Consider the following 18,778-nt stretch of genomic DNA (forward strand, 5'->3'; position numbering starts at 1 on the left):
GACGTGCATACAGATTTCTCAAGAGGCAGATCAGGTGGTCTGGTATTCCCATCTCTTTCAGAATTTTCCACAGTTTATTGTGATCCACACAGTCAAAGGCTTTGGCATAGTCAATAAAGCAGAAATAGATGCTTTTCTGGAACTCTCTTGCTTTTTCCATGATCCAGCGGATGTTGGTAATTTGATCTCTGGTTCCTCTGCCTTTTCTAAAACCAGCTTGAACATCAGGAAGTTCATGGTTCACGTACTGCTGAAGCCTGGTTTAGAGAATTTTGAGCATTACTTTACTAGCATGTGAGATGAGTGCAACTGTGCAGTAGTTTGAGCATTCTTTGGCATTGCCTTTCTTTGGGATTGGAATGAAAACTGACCTTTTCCAGTCCTGTGGCCACTGCTGAGTTTTCCAAATTTGCTGGCATATTGAGTGCAGCACTTTCACAGCATCATCTTTCAGGATTTGAAATAGCTCAACTGGAATTCCATCACCTCCACTAGCTTTGTTCTTGGTGATGCTTTCTAAGGCCCACTTGACTCCACATTCTAGGATATCTGGCTCTAGGTCAGTGATCACACCATCGTGATTATCTGGGTCGTGAAGATCTTTTTTGTACAGTTCTTCTGTATATTTTTGCAACCTCTTCTTAATATCTTCTGCTTCTGTTAGGTTCATACCATTTCTGTCCTTTATCGAGCCCATCTTTGCATGAAATGTTCCCTTGGTATCTCTAATTTTCTTGAAGAGATCTCTAGTCTTTCCCATTCTGTTGTTTTCCTCTATTTCTTTGCATTGATCACTGAGGAAGGCTTTCTTATCTCTTCTTGCTATTGCTATTCTTTGGAACTCTGCATTCAGATGCTTGTATCTTTCCTTTTCTCCTTTGCTTTTCACTTCTCTTCTTTTCACAGCTATTTGTAAGGCCTCCCCAGACAGCCATTTTGCTTTTTGCATTTCTTTTCCATGGGGATGGTCTTGATCCCTGTCTCCTGTACAGTGTCACGAACCTCATTCCATAGTTCATCAGGCACTCTATCTATCAGATCTAGGCCCTTAAATCTATTTCTCACTTCCACTGTATAATCATAAGGGATTTGATTTAGGTCATACCTGAATGGTTTAGTGGTTTTCCCTACTTTCTTCAATTTAAGTCTGAATTTGGTAATAATGAGTTCATGATCTGAGCCACAGTCAGCTCCTGGTCTTGTTTTTGTTGACTGTATAGAGCTTCTCCATCTTTGGCTGCCAAGAATATAATCAATCTGATTTCGGTGTTGACCATCTGGTGATGTCCATGTGCAGAGTCTTCTCCTGTGTTGTTGGAATAGGGTGTTTGTTATGACCAGTGCATTTTCTTGGCAAAACCCTATTAGTCTTTGCCCTGCTTCATTCCATATTCCAAGGCCAAATTGGCCTGTTACTCCAGGTGTTTCTTGACTTCCTACTTTTGCATTCCAGTCCCCTATAATGAAAAGGACATCTTTTTTGGGTGTTAGCTCTAGAAGGTCTTGTAGGTCTTCATAGAACCGTTCAACTTCAGCTTCTTCAGCGTGGTTGTCTACCTAATATCTATTTCTTACTCTTTTGCAGAGTCCCAATTTTGTTCCTGAGGCCACTTGACCTACATGCCCCTGACTTGGCTCCAGGGTTGATTGGCCTAAGCCAGTCATAGAGAACCCCTTACCCTTGCTAGAGATTGGTTAGGAGTAGCAGATAACCCAATTGTGGCCATTGAGCCACTAGAGGAGGTCTGCTTGGGAATTTTGGGGAGGAAACTTTCCTCATTTCTAAGAATGATCTAATGGAAGGAAAGGTCCTTCTTCACTGGAGTTTAGACATGATTCTTGGAGCTGTGGTAGCCATTTGGTGGCCATGAAGGAATCAGCTTGAAGGTATGCACGCTGAAGACCGTAGTAAACAAAAGAAAAAAGAACTTGGGTTCTTTTTTTTTTTGAGTATAATTGCTTTACAACGTTGGGTTAGTTTCTGCTGCACAACAGTGTGAATCAGCCAAGAACATGGATTCTTGATGACATTGTTAAACTACTGAAAGCACTGTTCCTGGACCCCTCCACTCTAGATCTTTTACAATATGAAATGATAAATTTAAATTGCCTTGCTACTTAAGCTTGGGTTTTGGAAAGCATCCTGACTTATACCATGGAGCAGGGACAATCTGGCCAGGGTACAGTTGGTGAAATGGCAGATTCCAACCCCAGCACTTTTCACCATCCTTGCTTGTGTGGCCTGTTCAGGATTCAGAATCCTGGGAGTGAGAGCCCATTGCCCAGTTTAGGTCTCTCTGATTACCTTAACGTAGGGAGAGGGTGATGTAGTCCGTTAGGCTTCCATAGTAGGAAGTGGTCACTGGAAATTACCCTTCCCCCACACAATGGGGAAGTTGTTGTTATTCAGTCACTAAGTTGTGAAGAACAACTCCCTTATTGTGTAAGGGAAGGGTAATTTCCAGTGACCACCTCCCACTATGGAAGCCTAATGGACTAGATCACCCTCTCCCTACACTAACGACCTAAACTCAATCAATGGGTGCTCTCTCCCAGGATTCTGACTCTTTGCAACTCTATGGGCTCCTCTTTCCTCCACTGTCTCCTGGAGTTTGCTGAAACTAATGTCCATTGAGTTGGTGATGCTATCTAGCCATCCCATCCTCGGCCACCCTCATCTCCTTTTGCCTTCAATCTTACCTAGAAGCAGGGTCTTTTCCAATGAGTTGGCTCCTTGCAGGTGGCCAAAGTGTTAGAGCTTCAGCAACAGTTCTTCCAATGAATATTCAGGGTTGATTTCCTTTAGGATTGACTGGTTTGATCTTGCAATCCAAGTGACTCTCAAGAGTCTTCTCCAACACCACAATTTGGAAATATCCATTCTTTAGCCATCAGCTTTCTTTATGGTTCAGTTCACACATTCATACATGACTACAAGAAAAAACATAGCTCTCATTATATGGACCTTTGTTGGCAAAATGATTTCTTTGCTTTTTAATATGCTGTCTAGGTTTGTTATAGCTTTCCTTTCAAGGAACAAGCACCTTTTAATTTCATGGCTGCAGTTACTATCTGCAGTGATTTTGGAGCCCAAGAAAATAAAATCTGTCACTGTTTCCACTGTTTCCCCATCTATTTGCCATGAAGTGATGGGACCAGATGTCATGATCTTAGGTTTTTGAATGCTGAGTTAAAGACAGCCAGCCTTTTTGCTCTCTTCTCTCACCTTCATCAAGAGGCTGTTTAGTTCCTCTTCATCTTCTGCCATTAGAGTGATATCATCTGCGTATCTAAGGTTGTTGATATTTCTTCTAGCAATCTTGATTCCAGTTTGTGATTCACCCAGCCTGGCATTTCCCATGATGTCCTATGCATAGAAGTGAATTAAACAGAGTGACAATATACAGCCTTGTTGTACTCCTTTCCCAATTTTGAAGCAGTCCGTTGTTCCATGTCCTGTTCTAACTATTGCTTCTTGATCCAAGTATAGGTTTCTCGGGAGACAGGTAAGGTAGTTGATACTCTCATCTCTAAGAATTTTCCATTGTTTGTTGTCATCTACACAGTCAAAGGCTTTAGCATGGTCAATGAAACAGAGTTTTTCTAGAACTCCTGTGTTTTCTCCGTGATTCAATGAATGTTGGCAATTTGATCTCTGGTTCCTCTGCCTCTTCAAAACCCAGCTTGTACATCTGGAAGTTCTTGGTTCATGTACTAGGCTAGCCTAGCTTGAAGGATTTTGAGCATAATGTTGCTAGCATGTAAAATGAGCACAATTGTACAGTAGTTTGAATGTTCTTTGGCATTGCCCTTCTTTGGGACTGGAATGAAAACTGACCTTTTCAGTCCTGTCACCACTGCTGGGTTTTCCAAATTTGCTGGTATATTAAGTGCAGCACTTTAACAGCATCATCTTTTATAACTTGAAATAGCGCAGCTGGAATCCCATCACCTTCACTAGCTTTGTTTGTGGTAATGCTTCCTAAGGCTCAGTTGACTTCACACTCCAGGATATCTGGCTTTAGGTGAGTAACCACACCCTTGTGGTTATCCGGGTCACTAAGACCTTTCTTGTATAGTTCTTCTGTGTATTCTTGCCACCCCATCTTAATCTCTTCTGCTTCTGTTAGGTCCTTGTGGTTTCTGTCCTTTACTGTGCCCATCCTTGCATGAAATGTTCCCTTGATATATCCCATTTTGTTGAAGAGATCTGTCTTTCCCATTCTATTGTTTTCCTCTATTTCTTTGCATTGTTCATTTAAGAAGGCCTTCTTATCTCTTCTTGCTCTTCTCTGGAACTCTGCATTCAGATGGGTATATCTTTCCCTTTCTCCCTTGCCTTTTGCTTCTCTTCTTTCCTCAGCTATTTGTAAAGCCTTCTCAGACAACCACTTAGCCTTCTTGCCTTTCTATTTCTTTGGGATGGTTTTGGTCACTGCCTCTTGTACAGCACTATGAACTTCCATCCGTAGTTCTTCAGGCACTCTGTCTAGCAGATCTAATCCCTTGAATCTATTCATCACCTCCACTGTATAATCATAAGAGATTTGATTTAGGTCCTACCTGAATGGCCTAGTGGTTTTCCCCACTTTCTTTAATGTAAACCTTAATTTTGCAATAAGGAGCTCATGATCTAATTCACAGTCAGCTCCAGGTCTTGTTTTTCATGACTGTATAGTGCTTCTCCATCTTTGGCTGCAAAGAGCATAATGAATCTGATTTCAGTGATTCTCTGGTGATGTCCATGTCCATGTGTAGCGTCATCTCTTGCGTTGTTGGAAGAGGGTGTTTGCTATGACCAGTGTGCACTGTTTCATTTTGTACTCCAAGGCCAAACTTGCCTTTTTTTCTAGGTATCTCTTGACTTCCTACTTTTGCATTCCAATCCTCTATGATGAAAAGAATATATATATATATATATATATATTGGTTTTTAGTGTGTGTTAGATCCACAAGGTATCGTAGGTCTACATAGAACCAGTCAACTTCAGCTTCTTCAGCATCAGTAGTTGGGGCATAGACTTGGATTTCTGTGATGTTGAATGGTTTGCCTTGGAAAGGAGCTGAGATTATTCTGTCGTTTTTGAGATTGCACCCAAGTATGGCACTTCAGACTCTTTTGTTGACCATGATGGCTATTCCATTTCTTCTAAGGGGCTCGTGTCCACAGTAGTAGATATAATGATCATCTGAATTAAATTTGACCATTCCTGTCAATTTTAGTTCACTGATTCCTAAGATGTCAACATTCAGTCTTGCCATCTGCCTGACTACATCCAATCTGCCTCTATTCATGGACCTAACATTCCAGGTTCATATGCAATATTGTTCTTTACAGAATCAGACTGTACTTTTCACACATCCACAACTGAGCATCGTCTCTACTTTAGCCCAGCTGCTTCATTCTTGTAGAGCTATTATTAATTGCCCTCTGCTCTTCCCCAGTAGCATATTGGATCACAGGCTTGTCATGGCAAAGGGGCTTGTGTAACTCAATGAAGCTATGAGCCATGCTGTGCAGGGCCACCCAAGATGGATGTATCATAGTGAAGAGTTCTGAAAAAATGTGGTCTACTGGAGGAGGGAATGACAAACCACTCCAGTTTTCTTGCCTGGGTAACCCCGTGGACAGTATGAAAAGGCAAAAAAGACATGATGCTGGAAAATAAACCTCCCAGGTTGGAATGTGTCCTATATATACTGGGGAAGAGTAGATGGCAATAGGGGTGGGGTGACCCCAAATATGAGCTTCCCAGATGACACTAGTGGTAAAGAACCTGCCTGCCAGTGCAGAAAATTTAAGAGATGTGGGTTCAGTCCTTGGGTTGGGAAGATTCCCTGGAGGAGGGCATGGCAACCCACTCTGGTATTCTTGTCTGGAGAATCCCATGGACAGAGGAGTCTGGTGAGCTACAGTCCATGGGGTCACAAAGAGTCAGACACACCTGAAGCAACTTAGTATATGCACACACAACCCCAAGTAGAAACTGGCAGACTAGAGGAAGAGGAGGGGGGAACAGATGCTGAACATCCAAATACTCATGGATATCCATCTCTGGTCCCAGCAGACTGGTTGTCTCATCTCATATTCCATATAAAGCAGCCTGCGCTTACCACATTCTTCACCTGACGTGCCACCTCCAGGCTTCTGTGAAGTTGTCATACTTGCTCTGCCTGGAAGCCCTTCTCTCCTTTCCCACCTGCAACTCCCTATTCTTTGTGACGATGTATTTAAAAGGCCCCTTCCATTTGGAGGGAGAGCTGGTTTCTCATCAGATGGAAGGAGCCAGTAGGGGACCAGTTCTGGATCACAGACTGTATTCAGGAACTGAAATCAAGACCTGATGAAGGTGCTTTCACTTTAATGAGCTTGTCTATACCTCTCATGACTTCACTTTCATCATGGTCTTATTAGCCATTACTTCAACTTTTGAAAACAATTGTTGAAGTGGTGCCTCTATTCCTGCCCTCCTGTTGCTGTTTCTGTCCCAAGAAGTCTTCCATGACCTGCCTCTCTTTCATCAGAATCAAGAATTTGCTACATTCTGTCTTCACTTCATTTCCCAGAAATTACTTTGGATCAGTCAGGACTTCTTTGATAGAAAACGATGGAAGTCCACTCAAATTGGTTTTAATTGGTACCTGTAACTGAGAATTCTTGAGGCTATCTCTAGTTTTAGGATCCAGATTCTCAAATAAAATAATCAATAATTACTCTACCTGTTTTAGTTATCAAATGCTGGGTAGCAAATAATCCAAAAATTTATGGCTTAAAACAATAAAAATCAATTAGGATTTTCACAACTTTAGAGGTTCAAGAATTTAGGAGCTGCTTAGCTGGATGGTCTGGCTTGAGGTTTCTAATAGGGTTGCAGGTCAGATGCTGGTTGGGGCTGCAATATCCATGTCAAAAGTGTTCATTCACATGGCTACATGGCTGTCCAATTGGTGCTGATTGTTGGCTGAAGACTTTACTTTCTTCCCTCATGGGCCTCTCTGAAGGGCTGCTTGAGTGTCCTCACAGCATGGCAGCTGGCCTCCCCCAGAGTGAGTGATCCATGAGACCAAGACTGAAACTGTGATCCCTTTATGACCTGGGCTCAGAAGTCAAACATATGCTTCATTCTCAGGCAGGACCTCCTCAGGCAGTGACAGAGATGGCCATCAACATCTCCAGGATTGCATTCTTAGGGACTCCAAGAGGAAGAAAGGCCCTTTATCCTAAAAGTTCTGGTGAAAAGTCCCAGGGCTGACTCCGATAGGCCAAGCTTGTGTATGGCTTATCCCTGAACCAATCCCTGTGGCCTAGAAATACCATACTCTGATTGGCCAGACCTAGGCCATACCCCCAACCCTAGAACTGAGGGTAGAGTGGGCAGCTCTAGAGAGTCATGGAGGGGATGAAGGAGGAATAGTTTTCAAAGGAAAAATCAGGGTATCCTTACTGAACCAAAATAAATGGCTGTTAGGAAGGAAAAATAATACATGCCCAACATATCTCCCTTCCTTGTGCTCCAATTACATATTTTAGCACTTCTTGGTTTAGTATTTTTGGCATTTTTTCCATGGGGTCATTTACTTACTTTGTAGGTAGAACTCTAAGATGGCCCCCAAGATCCCGTTGTAAACATACCTTCTCCCAGTTATTTAATCAAATGCTAATCTAGAGGCTTCTGTAGAAGAATGCTATGACTATAAGTAAGGTCCTAAATCAGTTGACCTTAAGAGAGGGAGATTTTCCTTAGTGGGTCTGACCTAATCAGATGAATCCTTAAAAGGGACAGGGTTCTTCCTAACAGAGGAAATTCAAAGGGTAAGAAAGAGTCAACATGGCAGAGATTCTTTGTTGTTGGCTTGGGAAATTGAAGGGACTCTATGGCAAAAAATGCAGGAAGCTTCTAGCAGTTGAGGGCAGCCCCTAGCTGATGGCTTGCAAGGAAACAGGGACCTCACTTTCTACAAATGCAAAGAACTGAATTCTGCCAATGACCTGAATGACCTTGGAAGGGAATTTTTCCCAGAGCCTCCAGAGAACTCAGCCTTGAACTCAGTTTTGTGAAACTGAGCAGAAAACTGAGTCACGCAGTGTAGGACTTTAGACCCAGAGATTTGTGAACTAACTGTGGGTATTATTTTAATCTGCAAAGTTTGTGGTTAATTTTAGATAGCAATAGAAAATGAATACACTTCCCCATTGGAGAAGGAAATGGCAACCCACTCCAGTATTCTTGCCTGGGGTATCCCATGGACAGGGGAGCCTGGTGGGCTACAGTCCATGGGGTTGCAAAAGAGTCGAACATGACTTAGCAACTAAACAACAAGATACTTCCCCATGGACTCTCAGATTCCCAAAGTAGGGAGTTTCTCTTGGATTTCCTTACCCTCCTCATCCACAGTAGGACCGGAAATGAGGCAACCCCTCTTCCTGCTTCCAGTTCTACTATCTGGGAAAGATGGGGGGAGTCCCACTCCTTATTATTCTACTCCTGCCCACCAGCTCCCAGCTTTCCCATCCTTAGGGGTTCATCAAGGAAACTCTGCTTGATTTTCCATAAACAGCCTAAAAGGGCAGCTCAACCAACCTCTGCTCCCCAGGCCTCAGGGACCTTTGACCAGTTCTATTGATCTGGACTCCTGGTCAAGTGGTTGGACCAACAGACAGACGCCATGAGGGCTCTGCTGCTCCTGGGGGCCCTGCTGGTGAGCCTGGAGTCAGCGGTTTCGGTGAGGACTGTGGGAACCAAGAGGGTTATACTGGGATGGCCCTAGTGGGTCCCTATCACAGCTTTGGCCTCTGACCACGACCTTTTGGCACAGGAGATTGGAAGTCCTGTTTGGAAAGATGAGGCAAGCCCATAAGGCCCAAGTAGAGGAGAGAGAGAATAGACAGACTGGTGGCTATGAGGACATGGCCTGCATTTCTGGGGGAGAGGGAAACTGAGGAGACAACAGGAGGAGTAAAGAGGAGGCCGGGCCTTTGGAGGAAATCTCTGCATTTCAGGGCTGTGAGAGGAAGCTGGGGACTAGCATGGGACGGGAGCAGGCAATGACTTTCTGGAAAAATTCCCTATCTTCTTCTCTCCCCCATAGACTCCACCTTGGAAAGGCCCCAAGAAGCATAAGCTCACAGAGAGTGAGCACACAGTGGGTAAGTAGCCTGGGACCACCTCCAGAGAGAGCCTCGGACAGGGATGAGTCATGGGGGGGTGTGCAGATTGTTAGTCTCTGGCCCTTGGAGTAGGAGGGAGGATCCTGGGCAGTCTTCACTCTTACCCCCGGAGTTTTCTGGCTGGCATTCAGACCTGGTGCCTGCTATGTGTCGGGTCTTGTGCAAGTGGGTGCTGCAGACCCAGAGTGATAGTGAGCTGTGTGCTCCCTGAGGGCAGGTTGGGGCTGTATCTGAGTGCCTGGCCCAGCACCTGCTCTTCTTCCTCAGCTTCCCAGGCCTGTCTCATCCTTTCCTCTTCTTGATGTATCTCACAGGCATCAGGCATGCCACACAAAGGCCAGGGCCCTTGACGGACAAGAAAGGATTGAGAGCAGGGCTTTAGAGCCCAAATGCTTCTGAATCTCAGCCTCATCACTCATGGGCTGGGTGGCTCTGGGTCAGTGACTTGACTTCTCCAAGCTTAAATTTCCCCACCTGTAAAACCAGGCTGGTAATGGTAAAACTCTTAAGGTTGCTGAGAAGGAGAAATGAGTCATTTACCCTGGTGAGACATTCAGCCCAATTTTGGTGCATGGTAAATGCTTAAAATATATTGACTTTTATTATCAAGTTTCCTTTTAGATGAGGGATATCTGCCATCTCCCCCTAGCTCCCTATTGTCTTTATTCTTCTAGACACTAAATATTTACCTAGAGTTGCAAACTAGAGCTTGCTCTGGTAAGCCTGGCCTGGTGGGATGGGACAGTCCCTCAGCATGGCCCTGAGGCCCAGCCCAGCCAACCCTGACTACCTCATCTCCTCTCTTCAGCACTTCACACCCAGCCAAATAGCTCTCCTTCCTCTAGCCTGACCCAACCTAGCTGCTCTGTCCTTGCCTAATCACAAACTTAAGGTCCTCCATTCCATTTGGGCTTCTCTTGTGGCTCAGCTGGTAAAGAATCTACCTGCAATGTGGGAGATCTGGGTTCAGTCCCTGAGTTGGGAAGATCCCCTGGAGAAGGGAAAGCCTAACCACTCCAGTATTCTGGCATGGAGAATTCCATAGAGTATACAGTCGAAAAGGGTTGGACACAACTGAGCGATTTTCACTTACTTTTTTTCCCATTCCATTTGCATCTTAAAGGTCTATCTCAGATGCTTCTCCCTCTTTCTTTACTATCCTGTCTGTGATTTGGCCCTCAGCACAAGAGCCACTGTGCCTTTAACAACAAAATATGAGCTAATGTATATCAAACACAGACTGTGCCAGACTCTCAGTGTTTTACAGACACAATCTCATTTAAGTTTCATAACACTCCTTTGAAGTATATACAGTCAGTTCTCATTATTCCTAGCAGTCGTATTCTATAAAGTCACCATGAACACTGAATTAGCAAAAACAGCGCCATTACTCCTAGAGGAAATATAGGGTTAGGTTCCTGTGAGTTCTGGTTACATTTTCATCACCATCAATATATAACCTTGCCTTATGTGTGATTTTGTTTAAAGACACTTTCCTTAATAGATGTTGTTGATTCATTGATACTGAACTCATGGCCAGTGACCGTATTAGCTCACACCTGGATGAAGCTTACCTAGTCTGAAAATGTCCTCTATAATATACATCACAGCCCTCTTGTGCATAGGACCACACTGGACCGCACTCCAGCACTCTACTTGGCAGCCATTTTCAAGCAAAATCATTTACCAAAAGCACAAAATTTGAAAATGTGGCACTAAATAGAGTGTGAAAAGGACACTTGTTTACAGTAGGAGCTGAACAAGAAGCAGAGCATCACTTCGTTTGACCTTAGCTGGGAATGTGCACTTCGGGTGACTCAAATTTTTCACCACTCTGTGCATGTCTACAAATGATCATGAAAGCACCTTGAGTATTGGTTTGAGGTTACAGATAAATTTTAGCGAGACATGCAGATAAGCAAACACGGAATCTGAATAATGAAGCTCAACTGTACTATTTTTAAAAAATTATGATAGCAATATTTTTACTGTAAAAACTACAGAAGTTACAGAAATAGAAAAGAAGGAAAAGTTACCCACAATCCACTATCTTCCAAAAACCACTTTTAGAAATTTTGGAGATATCCTTCTAGATTTATTTTTTTATGCATATGTAAAAATACTTGTAAAAAAATAGGACATGCTGTTTTTTACTTACTTTATATGAATATCTTTCTGTGCAAATAGACCTGTATCATTATTATTTTTTTTGTATTGTGGTAAAATACACATAACATAAAATGCTCTACCTCAACCATTTATTTACTTATCTGGCTGCACTGGGTCTTTGTTGAGGCACACTGGGGCCTCCCTAGTTGCAGAACTTATGATCTAGAGCACAGGTTCAGTAGTTGCAGCACTCAGGACTTAATTGCTCCACAGCTTGTGGGATCTTGATCTTAGTTCCCTGATTGGGGATCAAACCCATATCCCCTGCATTGGAAGGTGGACTCCTAACTACTAGATCATTAGGGAAGTCCCTACCTCAACCATTTTTAAGTCCATTTCAGTGGTATTAAGTATGATGATACTGTTGTGCAGTCCTTACCACTATCCATCTACAATTCTTTTAATCTTGCAAAACCTAAACCCTTCATCTTTACTATGTATTATTTTTGCCATTTTATTTATTTATTTATTTTTTAAAATATGGAACGCTTCACGAATTTGCGTGTCATCCTTGCGCAGGGGCCATGCTAATCTTCTCTGTATCGTTCCAATTTTAGTATATGTGCTGCCAAAGCGAGCACTATTTTTGCCATTTTAGAGATGAGGCAAGTAAGGCTCAGAATGGTCAAGTAACTTCAACATTCAGCAAGTATTTATTAAGTGCCTGTTTTATGGCAAGCAGTCTTCTAGGCCTGGGGTCTGCAGACTTGTCCAAAGTCACCCAGTTAGTAATTGGTGGAGTCAGGAGTCCACTCCAGCTGTCAGACTCCAGAACCCAACTCTTAAGCAGGGTATGGTCTTGAAGGTAGGGCTTCCCAGGTGGCACTAGTGGTAAAGAACCCGCTTGCCAGTACAGGAGACATAAGAGACACAGGCTCAATCCCTGGATCCTCTGGAGAAGGGCATGGCATCCCATTCCAGTATTCCTGCCTGGATAATCCCCATAGCATGCACGCATGGTCTTGAAGGTCTTTTCAAAGGTCTATCCTTTTTCCATCCAGACTGTGAGGGTGGTTCCTGGTCAGTGGGGGCACGGGGAAAGGCATTAAAGAGTGTGTTATCCCTGCAGTTCTCACTGTCACCGGGGAACCCTGCCACTTCCCCTTCCAGTACCACCGGCAGCTGCATCATAAATGCATCCACAGAGGCCGGCCAGGCCCCCGACCTTGGTAAGACTACCCAGGAAGGGTTGGAGCAGGGGTCTTCTGTGGACTCTGCCCACCCTTCTGTCCAGGGAACCCTGCTTGAAGAGAGGGGATTGTGATAGGGGAGGTGAGAGTAGCCCCTTGGGCAAAGCGATTCAGATATATATATATATATATATATGTACACACACATACATACATACATGGGCTGCCCAAGTGGCTTAGCTGGTAAAGAATCTGCCTGCAATGCAGGAGCCTGGGTTCGATCCTTGAGTTGGGAAGATCCCCTGGAGAAGGGAAAGGCTACCCACTCCAGTATTCCAGTATTCTGGCCTGGAGAATACATATGTGTGTGTGTGTGTGTACATGTTATTGTAAGACATTGAAAACAATTACTTGTGTTATACAGTAAATCCTTGTCGCTTATTTATTTCATGTATAGTTGTTTCTCTCCATTAATCTCATGTTCCTAATTTAGCCCCTCCCTTTCCACTTTGGTAACTGTAAGTTTGTTTTCTATGTCTGTGAGTCTGTTTCTATTTTGTATATGGATTCACTTGTATTATTGTTTAGATTCCACATATAAGTGATATCATATAATATTTATCTTTATCTGGCTTACTTCACTTAGTATACTAATTCCCTAGGTTCATCCATGTTGCTGCAAATGGCAATATTTTATTCTTTTGTTATGGCTGAGTAATATTCCATTGTGTATGTACCACCTCTTCAACCACTCATCTGTTGATGGGCACTTGGGTTACTTCCACATCTTAAGCTTTCTCTCTTTCTACAGGTGTGCTACTACCCCCAACTTTGAGAAGGACCAACGATGGGCATACTGCCTGGAGCCCAAGAAAGTGAAAGGTGCCATACGACTTTTGGAGTGACCCAGGGCCCTCTCCCCACCCCTACCTCCTCTCCTGGGTATCATCAGACCCAAAATACATGGGATTCTGGGCCCACCTATCTCCCTCTCCCCCAGAGGGAGAAGTTCTAAGAGTGGGTAGCCTCATTTTGCAGGTGGGTAAACTAAGGCTTGGAAACTTGGAGGGCCAAAGTCAAAAGACAAGCACGTTTGGGTAGGGACTTGGCCCCTATCTGTCTGACTCAGGCTCCCTGCTCTTTCTCCCTCTGTGTCCATCTCTCAGACCACTGCAGCAAACACAATCCCTGCCAGAAGGGAGGGACCTGTGTGAATATGCCGGATGGCCCACGCTGCATCTGTGCAGATCACTTCACTGGGAAGCACTGCCAGAAAGGTGAGGAGATGCTGAGGCCAGGGATGGGGACACTGGGAAACAGGGGCAGCCTCAGACCCACTGAAGAAGTCCTGTGGATTCCCGGAGACTTGGCATGGTCCCTCTTCTCCTTTTGTCCCCAGAGAAGTGCTTTGAGCCCCAGTTTTTCCGGTTCTTCCATGAGAATGAAATATGGCACAGGCTTGAGCCAGCAGGTGTGGTCAAGTGCCAGTGCAAGGGTCCGAATGCCCAATGCAAGCCACTGGCCAGCCAGGGTGAGTAGACTGGTGGGGAACTGGGCAGGGACCAGAGTGGAAGGTGAGGAAGAAAGGCTGGCCGGAGGCCAGGTGGTGTGCCAGTGTAAGAGGGAGCTCTCTGGGCCGTCTTTGGGCCTAGGGGTGACTCAGAGTGCTCCTTCTCCCAGTCTGCCGCACCAACCCGTGTCTCAACGGGGGCAGCTGCCTGCAGGCGGAGGGCCATCGCCTGTGCCGTTGTCCCCCTAGCTTCGCGGGACGTTTGTGCGATGTAGGTGAGTTAAGGTCTCTAGGAAGCAGAAGCCCTAACCCCACGTGGGAAGGACTTGCAGAGAGCGAGGAGGGGGAGTGGCGCCGTGGGTGAGAGGGCGGCTGGGGGCGGGGGGCAGGGCCAAATCATCACCTAGCGGCGGGGAGCCTCCTCTCTCTGCAGACCTCAAGGCGAGTTGCTACGACGACCGCGACCGCGGTCTCAGCTACCGCGGCATGGCGGGGACTACGCTGTCCGGCGCACCCTGTCAGTCGTGGGCCTCCGAGGCCACCTACTGGAATGTGACCGCAGAGCAAGTGCTGAACTGGGGACTGGGCGACCACGCCTTCTGCCGGTGCGCGCGTGGGACGCGGCTGGAAGTCCCCTTCCGCTCCAGGGCCCTTCTAGGGCTTCTCACGTTCAAAATAGCGCCTCCACCCCACCTCGTGGTTACAGGAACCCCGACAACGACACCCGCCCTTGGTGCTTCATTTGGAAAGGCGACCGACTGAGCTGGAATTACTGCCGCCTGGCACCGTGCCAGGCCGCAGCTGGGCACGAGCACTTCCCCTTGCCCTCGCCATCGGCTTTGCAGAAACCTGAGTCCACGACCCAGACCCCGCTTCCATCCCTGACTTCAGGTAGTTGGGAAGGGTCGAGCGTAGAGGGCGTAGGACGAGCTATATTCCAACCGATCGACAGTGGGTCTCCAGGTCCTCAGCCTGGGCTCCTCCCACAGGCTGGTGCTCGCCGACTCCTCTGGCCAGCGGAGGCCCCGGGGGCTGTGGCCAGCGGCTCCGCAAATGGCTGTCCTCGCTGAACCGCGTCGTCGGAGGACTGGTGGCGCTCCCCGCGGCGCACCCCTACATCGCCGCGCTGTACTGGGACCAACATTTCTGCGCCGGCAGCCTCATCGCCCCCTGTTGGGTGCTGACTGCGGCTCACTGTCTGCAGAACCGGCGAGTGTCCTCGAGCTCAGCTCCCAGCCCGGGACACCCCTAGCGCCTCTCTCCTCTGCGCTCAGCTTCCGCGCAACACCCGAACTCGTGACCTACCTCTCTGCGGCCCCGCCCACCTTTGCCCCCTTCTCCCTTTCAGAGCTTCCCAGGAGGAAGCCGAAACCTATTTGGGGGTTCGGAAGAAGTGGGCTCCCGCAGGATGCCAGTAGCCCGCTCTGAGCGCGCTTCCTTTTCCCGATCCTGTCCCCAGACCCGCGCCGAAGGAGCTGACCGTGGTGCTCGGCCAGGACCGCCACAACCAGAGCTGTGAGCAGTGCCAGACGCTGGCAGTGCGGGACTACCGCCTGCACGAGGCCTTCTCGCCCATCACCTACCAGCACGACCTGGGTGCGTGGAGGAGCCCCCGCGGGGATCTGGGGGAAGGGTGGGCAGGGCTCGAAGTCCGGGCGTCCGGGTCTTACGCTTCTCCCCGCCCGGGTTAGCTCTGGTGCGCCTGCAGGAGAGCGCGGACGGCTGCTGCGCGCACCCGTCGCCTTTCGTTCAGCCAGTGTGCCTGCCGAGTACCGCCGCCCGCCCCGCCAAATCCGAAGCCGCAGTCTGCGAGGTGGCCGGCTGGGGTCACCAGTTCGAGGGTAGGCAGAACGGCTGGAAGCGGGAAGGAGGCTTCTGGCCACCGGGGTAGGCAAGAGAAGCCTGTAGGTGGGCAGGTGGGGCCGATCTGGTGGGTTGTGGGGACACGCAGAGCCCCTGCCTCTGCAGTCTGCTTCTCCAACGGCTTGAAATTCACTGTCGGGGGAGTGGGGAAGTCCCCAGAACTCCTATGGCGAAGCAGGAGAGCCTCATGTTCTCTGGGTTCCCTCTGGGCACTGGGCTGCAAGGGCTATTAGAACGCTGGCCCGCGATGGAGCCGCAGGTGGGTTGGATGGGGAGCAAGGTTTTGAGCCACTGGATGGGAAGTGGGGGTGAGGTTCAGAAGCAGTCCTGTTTCTCCTGGTTCATTCACATCACAGCTCCTCTCTGCCTTCCTGTCTATGAGATAGGTGTTAAAGGCAACTCATTCCCTCCTGGGCTTGCTGCGGGGGAGACAGGAGATTATAGCGGGTTTGAAAGAGCCTAGTAAAGCCAGGACCATGTCCTGGGCATCAAGCGGACCCTGGAGGGTGTGAGGAAGGTGCTCTCGGTTCGCAGGTGGGGAATATTCCAGCTTCCTGCAGGAGGCTCAGGTGCCACTCATCGACCCGCAGCGCTGCTCCGCCCCCGACGTGCACGGAGCAGCCTTCACCCAGGGAATGCTCTGCGCTGGCTTCCTCGAGGGCGGCACCGACGCATGCCAGGTGAGCCTGGGGCCCCGCTTGGCGCCCTTCCCCAACCCAGTCAAGGGCGGACTCCCAGCCAAGGACCCTGAGCCACGTGTCCCCAATCCAGGGTGACTCCGGAGGCCCTCTAGTGTGTGAGGATGAGACCCCTGAGCGCCAGCTCATCCTGCGAGGCATAGTCAGCTGGGGCTCAGGTTGCGGCAACCGCCTCAAGCCAGGTGTGTACACAGACGTGGCCAACTACCTAGCCTGGATTCGGGAGCACACCGCTTCCTGACAGCCCGGCGACTGCTTTCCCTTCTGAGCAGTTCTGGAATGGAAGCGTGGCTGACGGGGGATTATGGATAGCAAGGATTGTTTTCCATTCCCCCCAGCGCTGCCAGCCCGGGGCCAGGCATGGCATAGGCACTCAATAAAGTGCTTTTGAAGCTGCTTGAAAGGTTCAGCTCTTCAAGGTCCTGTTGGGAAATGCCAAGACAGTATGTGCTGTGTGCTTAGTCGCTCAATTGTGTCCGACTCTTTTGCAACCCCATGGACTGTAGCCTGTCAGGCTCCTCTGTCCTTGGAGATTCTCCAGGCAAGAATACTGGAGTGGGTTGCCATACCCTCCTCCAGGATATTTTCCCAACCCAGGGATCCAACCCAGGGCTCCCGCATTGCAGGCAAATTCTTTACCCAAAATAGTATACTGGTACTCAACTTCTTCAGACCCAGGGAACAGAATCTATTGAGATCTGATGCAATATTTAAATTCATGTCCAGCTGATATTTACTAAGCCACACTGTGTACCAAACCAGTGCGAAGTGATTCCATGAATATGAAACTAATATTTTAAGTTTACAGAACAGGAGTTCTCAACCTCGACTGTACATCAAATCACCTTGAGGAGCTTTTTGAACCTATGCCCAATATCTACCTCAGGTCAACTAAGTCAATATTTCTAGGGATGCAGGTGGGTGGCAGGATGTTTTTAAAACTCCCCAGGTGATTATATCAGCAGTGGAGGTTGAGAACCATTGTTAGAGGTACTTAACATTAGGGACTTCCCTAGCAGTCCTGTGGCTGAGACTCCATGCTTCCAATACAGGGGGTGCATTCCCTGGTGGGGGAACTAAGATCCTACATGCCACTACCAAAAGATTAAAAACAAAAAAAAGTACTCAACATTAAAACCGTGGTGTAGGCTCTTAAGGCTGCTGGCTTGGAAGCCTTTTGCTGCTGCTGCTGCTGCTGCTAAGTTGCTTCTGTCGTGTCCGACTCTGTGTGACCCCATAGACGGAAACCCACCAGGCTCCCCCATCCCTGGGATTCTCCAGGCAAGAACACTGGAGTGGGTTACCATTTCCTTCTCCAGTGCTTGAAAGTGAAAAGTGAAAGTGAAGTCGCTCAGTCATGTCCGACTCTTAGCAACCCCATGGACTGCAGCCTACGAGGCTCTGCCATCCATGGGGTTTTCCAGGCAAGAGTACTGGAGTGGGGTGCCATCGCCTTCTCCGTGGAAGCCCCTTACCCCTGCCCTAATTCTCACTAGGGCAGTGGATCTCGAAGTGTGGTTCCTGGACTGTCAGCAGGGAACTTGTTAGACACGCATTTTCTCTGGCTACATCCCACAGTACAGGATGAGAGAAACTCTGAGTTGGGACCCAGCAATCTATTTAACAGCTTTCCAGGAGATTCTGATACTCCTCATGTCTGAGAACCACATTCTGAGGGTTGAATAGTTATCAGGCCTGAGGTGTCTGGCTGTCCAGACAGGGCACCTTTCTTTTGTTTTTAAACTCATGTATGCTGTCTGGGGAGGCCTTACAAATAGCTGTGAAAAGAAGAGAAGTGAAAAGCAAAGGAGAAAAGGAAAGATATAAGCATCTGAATGCATAGTTCCGAAGAATAGCAAGAAGAGATAAGAAAGCCTTCCTCAGCAATCAATGCAAAGAAATAGAGGAAAACAACAGAATGGGAAAGACTAGAGATCTCTTCAAGAAAATTAGAGATACCAAGGGAACATTTCATGCAAAGATGGGCTCGATAAAGGACAGAAATGGTATGGACCTAACAGAAGCAGAAGATATTAAGAAGAGGTGGCAAGAATACACAGGAGAACTGTACAAAAAAGATCTTCATGACCCAGATAATCACGATGGTGTGATCACTGACCTAGAGCCAGGCATCCTGGAATGTGAAGTCAAGTGGGCCTTAGAAAGCATCACTACGAACAAAGCTAGTGGAGGTGATGGAATTCCAGTTGAGCTCTTTCAAATCCTGAAAGATGATGCT

General features: G+C 47.3%; 2 protein-coding genes across 2 annotated transcripts in view; both read left to right on the forward strand.

Moving 5' to 3' along the window:
* F12 (coagulation factor XII (Hageman factor)) overlaps positions 1-16,970 on the forward strand; it is a 24,027-nt gene extending 7,057 nt beyond the window's left edge. Inside the window, exons 2-15 of the mRNA XM_010846550.1 lie at positions 8,596-8,724; positions 9,091-9,148; positions 12,408-12,507; positions 13,280-13,350; positions 13,635-13,745; positions 13,868-13,999; positions 14,149-14,253; positions 14,412-14,583; positions 14,685-14,869; positions 14,968-15,187; positions 15,438-15,574; positions 15,670-15,819; positions 16,376-16,521; positions 16,613-16,970. Of these exons, the coding sequence (XP_010844852.1) occupies positions 8,668-8,724; positions 9,091-9,148; positions 12,408-12,507; positions 13,280-13,350; positions 13,635-13,745; positions 13,868-13,999; positions 14,149-14,253; positions 14,412-14,583; positions 14,685-14,869; positions 14,968-15,187; positions 15,438-15,574; positions 15,670-15,819; positions 16,376-16,521; positions 16,613-16,780 (1,812 nt within the window). The 5' untranslated portion in view covers positions 8,596-8,667 and the 3' untranslated portion in view covers positions 16,781-16,970. The remainder of the gene's footprint in view (positions 1-8,595; positions 8,725-9,090; positions 9,149-12,407; positions 12,508-13,279; positions 13,351-13,634; positions 13,746-13,867; positions 14,000-14,148; positions 14,254-14,411; positions 14,584-14,684; positions 14,870-14,967; positions 15,188-15,437; positions 15,575-15,669; positions 15,820-16,375; positions 16,522-16,612) is intronic.
* The window catches only part of PFN3 (profilin 3), a 5,028-nt gene continuing 2,048 nt past the window's right edge, over positions 15,799-18,778 (forward strand). Inside the window, exons 1-2 of the mRNA XM_010846548.1 lie at positions 15,799-15,819; positions 16,376-16,521. The gene's annotated coding sequence lies outside the window, so the exon portion shown is untranslated. The remainder of the gene's footprint in view (positions 15,820-16,375; positions 16,522-18,778) is intronic.

This window comes from Bison bison, unplaced genomic scaffold (genome assembly GCF_000754665.1).
Source record: "Bison bison bison isolate TAMUID 2011002044 unplaced genomic scaffold, Bison_UMD1.0 scf7180017864238, whole genome shotgun sequence".
NCBI classification, from domain to species: domain Eukaryota; kingdom Metazoa; phylum Chordata; class Mammalia; order Artiodactyla; family Bovidae; genus Bison; species Bison bison.